Below are 12164 nucleotides of genomic sequence, written 5' to 3' on the forward strand. Positions count from 1 at the left end.
CTCAACAACTGATGGCCCAGAATTGCGGCTAATCAACCTGCAATTAACCAGGCCAAAGAACTATTCCAGGTGGTCCCGAGATCTCAGATGAGTGCTGGTGACAAAAGACAAGGATGGGTTTCTAGATGGAACCGTCCCGATTCCAACCGACTACTGACTGGCGCGACACTGGAGAAAATGCAACCAACTCGTTTGCTCATGGATCGGGAATTACATCTCTCCAGACATCGCGGTCGGTCTGCCACCGACGGAGGATTCCAAAAATCTGTGGGAGAATATCAAGCAAATGTACGGCAAACTAGATCAAGCAATAATTTTCTCTTTAATGCAGGAACTTAGCAAATTAAAGCAAGGAAACATGACGATTTTCGCATGCTACAACAAATTATCGTCTCTATGGAATGACCTCGAAGCTGCAGAAGAGAAGCTTGAGGGACCAGAGGAGACGCTCGCACAGTACCGATCGATGAAAGAACAAGAAAAGGCGACCCAATTTTTGCTTATCTTGAATGACTCTTACCTGACATTCCGATCACAGATATTGGCTATGGAACCCGTGCCGCCTCTCGGGCGGATCTTTCAATTGGCCGTCCAGGAAGAAAGCCAGAGGCTCGCTTCATCAGAACCGGCAAAAGGAGGAGAGAGCTTCGCTCTGGCTAGTCGCGGCGAGCAGCGAAATTGGGCACCCAAAACCCTAGCACACGAAAAAGGGGGAGAGCTAGGGTTACGGGCATCCAGATCTGAGGATCCTCGTCTCCTTAAAAAGGGAGGAACGAGCGGCTCAGATTTGCCACGCAGATCGGACTGCTCGAAAGGGCCTATCTATTCATCCAAATCCAACAGACGAGATGAGGGGACTTGGAAGACATCCGACGGTGGTGGCGGTTCCCTCGCATCCGACGGTGGGAGTTATTTCTCGGGATTTGACAGTGGAGGAATTTTCTCGGCATCAGCCAAAAATTTTAACCCAAAAAAGGGGTAAATTATATTGTGATTTTTGCATAAGGCCACACCACACAGTGGAAAACTGCTGGAAATTGCACGGTAAACCCGAAGAAAAAGGAAAAAAAAATTCTGCAGCTTATCAGGTTGGTATTTCTAATGCTGATTGGTCCATCACAAATGATCAATACCAGCAATTGACGCAGGCAATACAGAAATTAGACACCTTAAACAAAGGAGGAAATTTCTCAGGTATTTCTCGTTTCCTGATTAATATTATTTCCAGAAAATCCTGGATAATTAATTCTGGGGCAAGTGATCATATTGTTTGTGAGAGGGCATTATTTTCAGATATTCATGAGGATTTAGAATTCCCTATTTCTATTCAATTACCAAATGGAAATACTACTCATGTCAAAATCACTGGAACAGTCAAACTCAGCCCACAAATCACACTTCAAAATGTTCTTTTCCTTCCAGAATTTCAATTCAATCTTATTTCTGTGTCCAAAGTCTGCAAAGAAAATTCTTGTCATGTATTGTTTGGTTCTGACACTTGCTTCTTTGAGGCCCTTTCGACTGGCAAAGTGATGGGCTTGGGTAGTCTTTCTGAAGGGTTATTTCTGTGGAAGAATTCTCCAAGTAATCTTAATTTGTCTTCGTTTCCTTCAAATAAAATGTCATTGTGTAACACGACTACCAATGATAAAGACTATATTTTACATTCACGATTGGGTCATAGTGCTTCCATTCCTTACTCTAAGTGTTAGATATGTCCCCTTGCAAAGCAATCACGTATTCCTTTTTCTCTTAGCAACAATCGTGCCATGCACATTTTCTCTTTAATTCACATGGATGTATGGGGTCCTTATCATACCCAACATCATGATGGGTCCCGATATTTCTTGACAATTGTGGACGATTATTCTCGTGCCTCCTGGGTTTTTCTGATGCAGTCCAAAGGACAAGTTTTCTCACACTTGAAAACTTTCATTGCTCTATCCAAGAATCAATTTGGGAGATCTATTCAACGAGTTAGGACAGACAATGGAAGGGAGTTTTTCAACAATGATTGCAGTTTACTCTTATCATCTCATGGAATTCTTCATGAGAGTACTTGCATTTATACTCCACAACAGAATGGAGTAGTGGAGCGTAAGCATCGTCACCTATTAGAAGTTGCACGTGCATTAAAGTTTCAAGCGTCTATTCCAGAAAATTATTGGGGCGAATGCATAATTACTGCAGCCTATCTCATCAACCGTATGTCAACTCAGGTACTCAATGGAAAAACTCCATTTGAATTACTCTTCAAGAAGAAACCGAAATTGGGACATTTAAGGATATTTGGTTGCTAGTGCTTTGCTACTGTCTTGGGTACTCGAGACAAAATGAGCCCTCGAGCACGATGCTACATATTCATGGGTTATCCGAATTTACAAAAGGGATATCGTGTCCTGGATCAGTCAACACTGGAATTCTTCATCAGTAAAGATGTAATTTTTCATGAAGATGTTTTTCCTTTCAAGGAAGGGGATTCTTCAAGGGAGGCGTCAAACACTTCTGGTAAGTCATTTTCTATGGAAGAACTTCCACATACTGAATACCTTGTGACGGGAACTCAAGCACCAATTACTCTAATGGTTCTTGAGATTTCTGCACCATAAATCACTGAAAAATCCCATGATGAAGTTCAAGGAAATTTCTCCATGATCGAAGAATCCTCCAATGAAGTTGGCAATACGGAGATATCCTCAACTCCGATTCAAGTGAATCCTCCTCGACGATCTAGTCGGTCTACACGACCGCCAGCCTGGACACAAGACTATGTTTGTGCATCCCTTGACTCACCAGGTATTCACTACCCAATATCATCTTATGTTTTGTTCCATAGACTTTCACCAGAACATAGATGATGTGTGAGTCGAATATCAGAGGATATCGAGCCATCCACTTATGAAGAAGCAGCTAAAGACACAAGATGGCAAGAAGCCATGGGGGCTGAATTGCAGGCACTAACTGCAAATGGGACCTGGGATTTGGTCACTCTACCACCAAATAGGAAACCCATCGGATGCAAATGGGTTTACAAGATTAACTACCGAGCTTATGGATCCATTGAACGTTACAAAGCTCGATTGGTGGTAAAGGATTTACCCAACGGGAAGGTTTTGACTATCATGAGACATTTTCCCCGGTCGCCAAAGACGTAACTGTAAGATCATTCTTATCTGTTGCTGCTATTAATGATTGGCCATTACATCAAATGGATGTGCATAACGCCTTTCTGCATGGAGATCTAAAAGAGGAAATCTACATGGATATTCCTCAAGGATTACGGAGACAGGGGGAGAATAGAGTATGTCATCTTCGTAAATCTCTTTATGGTCTCAAGCAAGCTTCCAAGCAATGGTATGCCAAATTTGCCGATGCTCTCACTTCTACAGGTTTCAAGCAGTCCAGATATGATTACGCCTTATTCACATGGAATCAAGGTACGTCATTTATTTATCTAATGATATATGTTGACAATATCCTTATTATGGGAAATGATAGAACTGCAATAGAGAGATTCAAAAAGTTTATGCACCTTACTTTTCACATTAAAGATTTGGGAGCACCCAAATACTTTCTTGGGATAGAAATTGCTAGATCTGATCGTGGGATTTCTCTTAGTCAACAGAAATTTATGCTAGAGATTATATCAGAGGCAGGTTTGTCGGGATGCAAATCATCAGTTATTCCAATTGAGCAAAATGTGAAATTGACCACCAAGGATTATGATGCTGGGACATTTGAGAATCATGATCCCATCCTTAATGATCCTTCAGGTTATCAGAAACTCATTGGGAAACTTATATACTTGACTATGACCAAACCCGACATATCATATGCAGTGTAGACTCTCAGCCAGTTCATGCATAGTCCTAAGTTGTCTCACTTAAATGCTACTTTGAAGGTCGTGAAATATTTGAAGAAGTGTCCAGGACTAGGGATTCTTTTATCCAGAGATTGCAACATGGAAATGTTGGCATATTGTGATGCAGATTATGCGACCTGTCCTATGAGTCGACGATCCATTACAGGTTTTTGTATTAAACTTGGAAATTCTCTTCTTTCATGGAAAACCAAGAAGCAGGCTACTGTATCATTATCTTCAGCCGAAGCAGAGTATCGAGCTATGGCAAAGACTACCTGTGAGATCATATGGATACGGGGACTACTTGGGGATCTTGGGATAAAATTGAAGGGTCCGACTAAGTTGTTCTGTGACAACGATGCCGCACTCAAACTTGCAACGAATCCTATAGTACATGAAAGAACGAAGCATATAGAAGTGGATTGTCATTTCACTCGAGACAAGATTCAAGAAGGAGTAATCGAGACTAGATGAATTGGAACGGAAGAGCAACCAGCTGATATTTTCATCAAGCCTCTATGTCAAAGACAACATGCATATCTACTAAGCAAGCTGGGTGTCTTGGATATTTACCAGCCACCAACTTGAGAGGGAGTGTTGGAAGATATGCATCAATCTGGAAGATACGTTCGGATTCTTGACCAATTTGGTCCATACATATATTAGCTAGGAATCTTAGATTGAGAGTAGATTTTGATTTCTAAATATTTCTTTGCCTTTATTAATTCATCTCTATATTATAATTACAGAAGCATTGTACATCAGAATATACAATTGAATACACAAATTCACAAATCTCTATAGTCTTCTTCATCTTCTTTCATCATTACTCACGCATGTTTGATAGTTCCCCCATATCGAACTGACTCGCCTGTACTATCCACGTTCTTAGTATCAGATTTAGCCCGCGGCAGGAAAGCAAAATCGTCAATGTTTGCTGAGAAAAGAAGCATGCGAACGTTGATGTTGTACCATCAGAAATAAACAACTCGACCACGAGATTACAAGATTCGACTAGACTTGTAAAACCCATCATGTCTGTTGAGAGGCACATCGAAAATTTAAAGATGTGACTGAAGGTGCTTGTCCCAATTGCTTACCTGCATTCAGAAAGTGATAAAAATTGCCCCTTTTGGACGCTGAGAAAGATGGTCACGAGTTTCCAATTAAGGAATGTTTGTGGATCGCTTATCAATTAAATTATTGCCTGATCAATCGGTTCCTTGCCAAAAAAGTCGGGGGTCTCATCATGACTATTGGTGGCAAGTCATGCACAAAAGTAGAGAGGAGAGGTGGACTATCAACCACTTTCTTTTTCCAAAAACGGGTTATGTGATTTTGGGTTTTATCACGACGTTTTGGAGGGTCAATCCTTTTTTCAGCGTTTTGTAGGTGGGGTGATATGTGTTTTCATTGCTTTGATGGACTTTTGGAATGCATTTTCCCTGAAATGGATATGAGTCGGTGTTGAATGTAATGTCGTTGCCTTTCATTGAAGATCTCTCTCTCTCTCTCTCTCTCTCTCTCTCTCTCGCAAATAAGTCTTTTAGCTGTCAGATTTGACATTAGAAAGTTATTTCTATTTGGCAAATATTTGCGCCAACCGATACTTACGATCATTAGGCAAAGAGGAGTATTAATAATAATTGTTACATCGATGAACCAAACAATGGATAAACAAAATTTCCTGAAGTTGGAATCCTAGTATTTGGATGCCAAATCCATTTCAATTTTCTTTCCTACTCTAACAACCAAATATGACCTTAGAACAGTCTATTTCCAAAACGAAAGGCCTGCTAGCCATTAATTGAATGCCCTAGGTAACAAAACACTCTAAGTTGGCATGTTTGATGCAATATTTCTTGTTGTATTGAAAGAGCCAAAAAGGGGTCGAGTAGTTGGAAGCTATCATCCTACGAGTTCTTGCTGGAGAAATGGACCTTATATCAAACAAGTCAAAATCCTATATTGAGAAGATCTTTCATATTTTGTGTCGAAACATTCACCTTTTTAACATCCTTTCACATTTTCTACGCTCACTCGGCTGGCATTCCCAAATTTTAGATTCAATTTGGTTAATTCTTGAAACAATAACTTTGACAGTAATATGTAGGATTTATAATCAATGATTCATTTGAAATTGAGAATAACCACCAAAAACTGAAATTTGTTACCAAAAAACATCTGTTTGGATGTTTAAATAATTTGTATTACTTTGGGTATAAACATTTCGCATTGCGTGTTACATTGTATTTCAATGTAATGGTCCTCATCTTATGTCAATGAAATTACCAAATTTTGCACTTTGATCGCGAAAGGGAGAGCCATGAATGTGTGTGTATGCATATACATAGATTATGCTTGGATTATGCTTGCTGATGGGCCACATATTCACCGACCAAAGAATTTTCTCAATTTACAGAGCCCAGCTCCTTAACCCTCTCATAGGTAATAGTGTTCTCAATCCTGCAAATTTGATATTGGATTTACCATGGCATTAACAATAAAAGCAGACTTTTCCATGTTCTCGATGAACAATAACAGGTTCTCGCTAAAGAGGACGAATAAAACAGTTTATAATCTGTACGCAAACAAATCACAAAGCCCGTTTCGCTCTGATCTGTAGCTTATATAAAACTAGTAAATTGAACAAGAGGTTATTTTTTGTGTCAGTACATGAGTCCTAGTAGAGTATAACTGGTAAAACTGCATATATAAGCATAAACATGCAGCTCGAGTAGTTCATTAGCAGCAGAATTGCGATGCCTCCGAAATAGGCCATTGAAACTGGAGAAGATGAGGAGGGCTGATGAATGCGGAGAGACAAGAAATACGGGTTAGTCCTTCGTCACCACAGCTTCTTCAGCTGCAAGTTGCCATTTAGGACCAGAAGTTCTAAGCGGCAGAACCTGCAAAAAGAAAACTGATAGTAATTCACCAAAAAGACGGGGAATGCTTGCTCGAGTCTGGTCTTTCCTTTGTTTTGAAGGATGGGGGTTTCACAAACATTACACATAACTTCTATCAGACAACTCCGAATCTTCTATCTGTTCTCTAAGCTTTCATGCACCACACTCCCAATAGATTTTTAGAACATCCATTGAAGGACATTCTACCATTAGAGAAACTGTTTGTCGCATTGTAACAATATCCATCTTGGCTATATAAACAGACACAAAAATCATACTTGTCAGCAACAGCACACCTCATGCTCTGGCCCTAAGTATGCCAATTTTTCTATAATGGTGGAGCTACATAAGAGAATAAGAACTCGACTAGAAGTAATGCATGCATTCCTCACTTGGTTGGCGACCCGTGGGAGCAGTCTTTGACCCCCAAGAGAACATGTCCTTGGTGAAGCCCTCATGGTGGGACCAATACAATTTTAAGGGGGCTTCCCCAACTCCATATATTCAATTCAATAATTAGCATGGTCAAGGAAACTAGCGTCCTGAGTGACAAAACCAAAGGTGAAAGAAAAGAAACAAGTCCAAAAAATGCTTCGACATGAATCTTACCTGCCTGAGGTGAAGGTTTGATTATTCATTTGCACGGGGATTGAAGCAAACATTTGGTGCATACTTCCATCATCACAATCACTTTGCAACACCTACAATATATGCATTCCACGAATCTTGTTGTTCAAAGCTCATAACCTCTTCATACTTCAAGTCCTTTCCGATGCCAAATCCCTCTACACTCTTAATATTTTCAGAGTCAGGCATCTGCCTAATCCAAAAATGGACAGACTGAAAGCCAGCCTCTTCCAAACAGTCTTTGATTTCAGGTAACGACCACCTGCAGTGATGCAAGACCACCTATTATAAATTTCAAAATTTACTGAAAACTAGTTTCATAAACGGAAAAGCATATGCATGACACTTCATTAATATTAAAAAACATTTCAGGGTTGCCCCAGTTCAAAAATATAAAGATACTTAAGAAGTACAGGAAATCTAGCTAAAAGAAACCCTTACAGTCTCCAGCTGTATGAAAAGGCATAAGGCAGCTTCTTCTGTGGCTTTTGAAGATGAAAGTGGAGGCTAATCCTTGTTTTCCGCTCAATAATGTCAAATTCAGCTTGCTCCCACACATACTGCACATTTTAATCAGAGCATTTCGATATTACTCAGTTGGAAGCATCAAGCTGTACTTCCTCCATTATTACCAAAGAAGAAGAACACATCCACCAGAAAAAAGTAAGCTCATCCAATATAATACTAGCTCCCAGCACTTGTGCTATGAACCCTTTTTCTTTTCCACAGTACCAATGGAAAGCTCATTGCTTGAAGGGATAGTATATGTTCACATGCACAAAACAAACATCCTAATGTATGGGGAGCACTTTTGACCATACCAATGGCCCAAAACCAGGAACAGGGTGCTACATGATTCAGAAGAAGCAACCACTGGCGCAAAGCAAGGAAAAGGTGCTACATGATTCAGAAGAAGAAGAAGAAGAAGGGGGGGGGGGGGATGGAGAGAGAGAGAGAGAGAACAGGAAAATGGTGGTATTCAAGAAACACATGCATCTCCTTTGTCTGACATGCTTATCTAAAGCTAGATTTATTACCCTAGAATAATTAAGATTCAAAAAGATTTTGTACAAGTGTTATTTAGATACCAGTGAACTCCAATGATATTCATAAAGATGATAACTCATTATGCAGATCGATTAATCGATTATATCCTGAGCATACTTTTATTTCAAAGTTACTCCATGATAAGATGCAATATGTGTACCTTGAAATTGGCAAACCTCCTTTGAAGCCTTAACTTTTGCTCTGATGATGTGCCACCATACAAATCCATAACAAATATACCTCCTCTTCTGGACAAGAAACCTAAAACGTGCCTGAAATACAAAACCAGCTCTTTACGTTTATGGAGGCAGCAACAGCTGTAGTTGAAGGCGCATACTATGTCCCTCCCAGGGAGTTGCTTAGAACTTATATTCAAAGGCATCGTACGGGGAGAGCTCATACAATCACCCTGCAAAATGGATTGTTGATCGTCCATTCTTGGATCCTCTTCACTTGGATCTAGTCTAATAGTTCTTATGCAATCTCCAGAATCAAAACTGACAAGCTTGGCCTCACAAGGTTGAAGAACATTTCCATGAAAAAGGGAAATTCTTGAACTGTCAGCTCCAATGGCATTCACGTTGTTCTCCATACACCAATTTAATGCCTCGACATCTAAATCCAATCCCACAGCAGTGCGCCTTGGGTCATTTCGGAGCCACTCTGTGCTGTCAAATGCACAGAGAGAATGAAATTTTGGCCAATACAAATGTAACAACAATCAAGCAATAAGGGAAACACCATTACTCTACTGACTGACTAGATTATCAAAGAGATGTATCAATCAAATTTTTGGTCCTCCAGATTGTTCTTTGATATCATTCATAAAATTCGATGTGCATGAGATGGAATATTTTTCAAATACCTGAAGAAGAATCAAAGTTCTTCATAATTCACATTAAAAACACATTGCAAACTGATTTAAGAGTAAGCAATTAAATGACCAACAAGAACCTATTCATTTGACCAAGATACAAAGACGTCTCCATAACCAAGTCATCAAATTGCAGAAGAAAACAAAATTACAGGCACAATAATAGAAGGATTGAGAACAGCAGTCCAGTTCCAATAACTGATGTCAGTGAACACATACTTAATTGAACATCCGATTGCAATTAGTTTCTAAGGAATCTAGGATGCATTCAATATTGATAGTATTATTTTCAGGTGAATTTATATTTCCAGTCATCAAGGTTGACTAGAGTGACCAAAAGTGTGCAATATACCTGAGAAGAGCAGTCCCACAAAAATCTTCTTGCAGATGGAGGGGCTGCCTTCCACCCACATACATGAGAAAAAATTTCTGCAAATAGCTTATATCTCCTTTGGGCGACTGCATTCAGAGAGAAACACAGGGAAGCCTCATTACAGCTCTATGAGCACAAAATTGTTAGCAGGAATTCAATTTTATGCATAAATCTTCTCTCAGGAAGAATTGAAACTAAACAGAGTCGAAGAACTGCAGACCTGGACAGATTGTTGGTAGAGGAGGAATTTTGATGGAATATCTAGTGATGGGCTTCGGCCCTCATGTTCTTGCTCTTGTTCTTCCTCTTCAACCTCCTCTTCCCCGTCCTCTTCATCAGAAAGAGGAGGCTTCGAAGGTGAGGGGAAGTTTTCGTAGCTGAAACTATTCTCTCCTCCTTCGAGATATTGAGAGGCTTCTCTGCGAGGGTGTCTTTGGTGCCTCTGCTTCTTCTCTCGCTTCCCCATCTCCTGGAATGCCCAATACCAAGCTTATGATGCAGACAAATTCTTCAAAGTCTTATTTTGGCCAGTGAAGATTGTGAAGTTCACCACGACCAATTGTTACCCTCGTCAGGTAACAAATCTCATACAACTGATAGAGAGAACAAAAAATGTCCGTTCTACATTACCGTAAATTAACTAACTCCCATGGGAGAGGCTACATGATTGAGTGTGTACAGGTGTGGGTGTGAGACCCATGATGAGGAACTGCCACTGGACAAAATTGAGCCAATTTCACATAACTAGGCATCTTATTCCATGATTCAATGAGTTAATTACAAGGCTCGTTGCCTCGCGAACATGTCCAATTGATCCGAAAACTGGGTTTGCATATGCAAGATTAATTTCCAATTAGTTCTCATTCTCAATGTGAGTCAATCTTGCATTAAGTCAACCTTCAATTGTTTTTCCCCAATGAGTTCAAACAGTTAACAACAAGAAAGTACACATTCTAATAGTTATGACCCATTGAACTTACATTCTCCTGATTAATGCCAGCTTTTAAAGAGCTTAATCAAAAGAAATTCCAGAAGCCATTTTAAGAAAACGAAAAAAAAAAAAAAATGAAAATGTTGAACAAGCCCAGAAGATGCTCCAACCTAAAAACCGAGCAACCGGAGAAAGAACCTAAAGGGTATTTGTCTTCCCCACAACGAGTTCAAATAGCTAACAACGAGAAATTACACATACTAATACTTATGAACCACCGAACTTACATTCTCCTGATTGATGCAAGCTCTTGAAGAGCTTAATCAAAAGAAATTCTAGAAACCATTTCAAGAAAAAAAAAAAAAAAAAAAAAACCTTTTCTTGAACAGGCCCAGAAGATGCTCCAACCTAAACACCGAACAACCAGAGAAAGAAAGTACCTAAAGAGCATTTGTCTTCCCCCAACGAGTTCAAACAGTTAACAAAAAGAAATTACTCATACTAATACTTATGACCCACTGAACTTACATTCTCCTGATTGATGCAAGCTCTTGAAGAGCTTAATCAAAAGAAATTCCAGAAACCATTTCAAGAAAACGAAAAAAAAAAAAAAAACCCTTCTCGAACTAGCCCAGAAGATGCTCCCACGTAAACACCCAACAACCGGAGAAAGAAAGAACCCAAAGGGCCGAGAGAGAGAGAGAGAGAGAGGATTAACCTGATGATGGTGGCGGCGACGGGGTTAGGCTGCGGAGATACGAGCAGAGTGGCGAGAGAGGAGGTTGGACTGGGGTCAGAATTAGAAAGGGCTTCTGTTCAGTATCTGGCCTGCGCAAGAGCATTCCCATGGACAAAAACAATATTTCCACACTAGATAAATGGCAATTTGCCTAGGCGTTTCTCGAAATTTAGTTTTTCGGATTTTTATTTATTTGGCTCGTCAAAATAATTAGTTAACCGAAAACATTTCTTGATTAATTAAAATATTCATTGATGAAATTAGGAAAGTGAATTCTTAAATTTAAAATGGTGAAAATGCTCTCGGAATTGCTAATATCAATTCTTTAAATATTTTATTTTATTTTTCATTTTCTTCATCTTCTTTTTCTTTTTCCTTCTCTTTCCATCAATGCCAAATCTCAACAACAACCGGTGACCGGCTACAACTTACAAGCACAGGCCAACGAGATCAAGCTTGCCCTATCCCTACAAGCTTAAGCCTAGCTCAAGGGCAGATGCTCTACCTCGTTAGATCTGACAAGGCTCAAGCCTTACTTGTGGCCTATCGCTAAGAAGGGAAAAAAAAAAAAAAGATAAGAATTAAAAAATAATTTCAAACTTCCATTTTTTTCTAAATAAAATCATGAGATGGAAATTATGTTCCAAATGAGGTCAAAATATTACGAAATTTTTTTGATCACACATCATTAAATAAAAGAAAATTGTCTATATTCCTAAATATTATTTTTTTTAAAGTATTTTTTTGTGTTATGAAATTTTTCTCCAGTTAAAATCCTCTAAGTTAATAATTTTCAGTATTG

At 39.3% G+C, this 12164-nt stretch overlaps 2 protein-coding genes across 4 annotated transcripts; one reads left to right on the plus strand and one right to left on the minus strand.

Annotated features, from left to right (window-relative positions):
- Positions 1 to 2936: 2936 nt before the first annotated feature.
- On the plus strand, positions 2937 to 3844 carry LOC120288453 (uncharacterized mitochondrial protein AtMg00810-like). The gene is made up of 3 exons (XM_039302439.1): positions 2937 to 3110; positions 3338 to 3437; positions 3552 to 3844. Exons 1-3 carry the CDS (start codon positions 2937 to 2939, stop codon positions 3842 to 3844), a joined length of 567 nt encoding a protein of 188 aa, XP_039158373.1.
- Positions 3845 to 6384: 2540 nt separating this feature from the next.
- On the minus strand, positions 6385 to 11483 carry LOC104418542. 3 transcript variants are annotated; one of them, XM_039302156.1, is made up of 8 exons: positions 11342 to 11463; positions 10323 to 10407; positions 9913 to 10161; positions 9672 to 9778; positions 8606 to 9113; positions 7840 to 7958; positions 7381 to 7660; positions 6385 to 6771 (listed from the first exon to the last, which is right to left on the minus strand). In XM_039302156.1, exons 3-7 carry the CDS (start codon positions 10156 to 10158, stop codon positions 7459 to 7461), a joined length of 1182 nt encoding a protein of 393 aa, XP_039158090.1. In that variant the 5' UTR covers positions 10159 to 10161; positions 10323 to 10407; positions 11342 to 11463; the 3' UTR covers positions 6385 to 6771; positions 7381 to 7458. The 3 variants fall into 3 exon arrangements, with proteins under 3 accessions (XP_039158090.1, XP_039158091.1, XP_010028220.1); XM_039302157.1 differs by lacking the exon at positions 10323 to 10407 and having other exon boundaries at positions 7385 to 7660; positions 11342 to 11483; XM_010029918.3 differs by lacking the exon at positions 10323 to 10407 and having other exon boundaries at positions 11342 to 11483.
- Between the last annotated feature and the right edge of the window lie 681 nt (positions 11484 to 12164).

Source organism: Eucalyptus grandis, chromosome 9 (assembly GCF_016545825.1).
Source record: "Eucalyptus grandis isolate ANBG69807.140 chromosome 9, ASM1654582v1, whole genome shotgun sequence".
In the NCBI taxonomy this organism is placed as follows: Eukaryota; Viridiplantae; Streptophyta; class Magnoliopsida; order Myrtales; family Myrtaceae; genus Eucalyptus; species Eucalyptus grandis.

Excerpts from the sequence above, each read along its gene's own strand:
- LOC120288453 (XM_039302439.1), top strand. The coding sequence starts at position 2,937 with ATGGGGGCTGAATTGCAGGCACTAACTGCAAATGGGACCTGGGATTTG. Across the intron at positions 3,111-3,337 it reads AGGATTTACCCAACGGGAAG|CAAGCTTCCAAGCAATGGTA; the intron begins GTTTTGACTATC and ends TATGGTCTCAAG. Across the intron at positions 3,438-3,551 it reads CTTATTCACATGGAATCAAG|ATTTGGGAGCACCCAAATAC; the intron begins GTACGTCATTTA and ends TTCACATTAAAG.
- LOC104418542 (XM_039302157.1), bottom strand. The coding sequence starts at position 10,158 with ATGGGGAAGCGAGAGAAGAAGCAGAGGCACCAAAGACACCCTCGCAGA. Across the intron at positions 9,779-9,912 it reads TCTACCAACAATCTGTCCAG|TCGCCCAAAGGAGATATAAG; the intron begins GTCTGCAGTTCT and ends CTCTGAATGCAG. Across the intron at positions 9,114-9,671 it reads TGTGGGACTGCTCTTCTCAG|CACAGAGTGGCTCCGAAATG; the intron begins GTATATTGCACA and ends TGCATTTGACAG.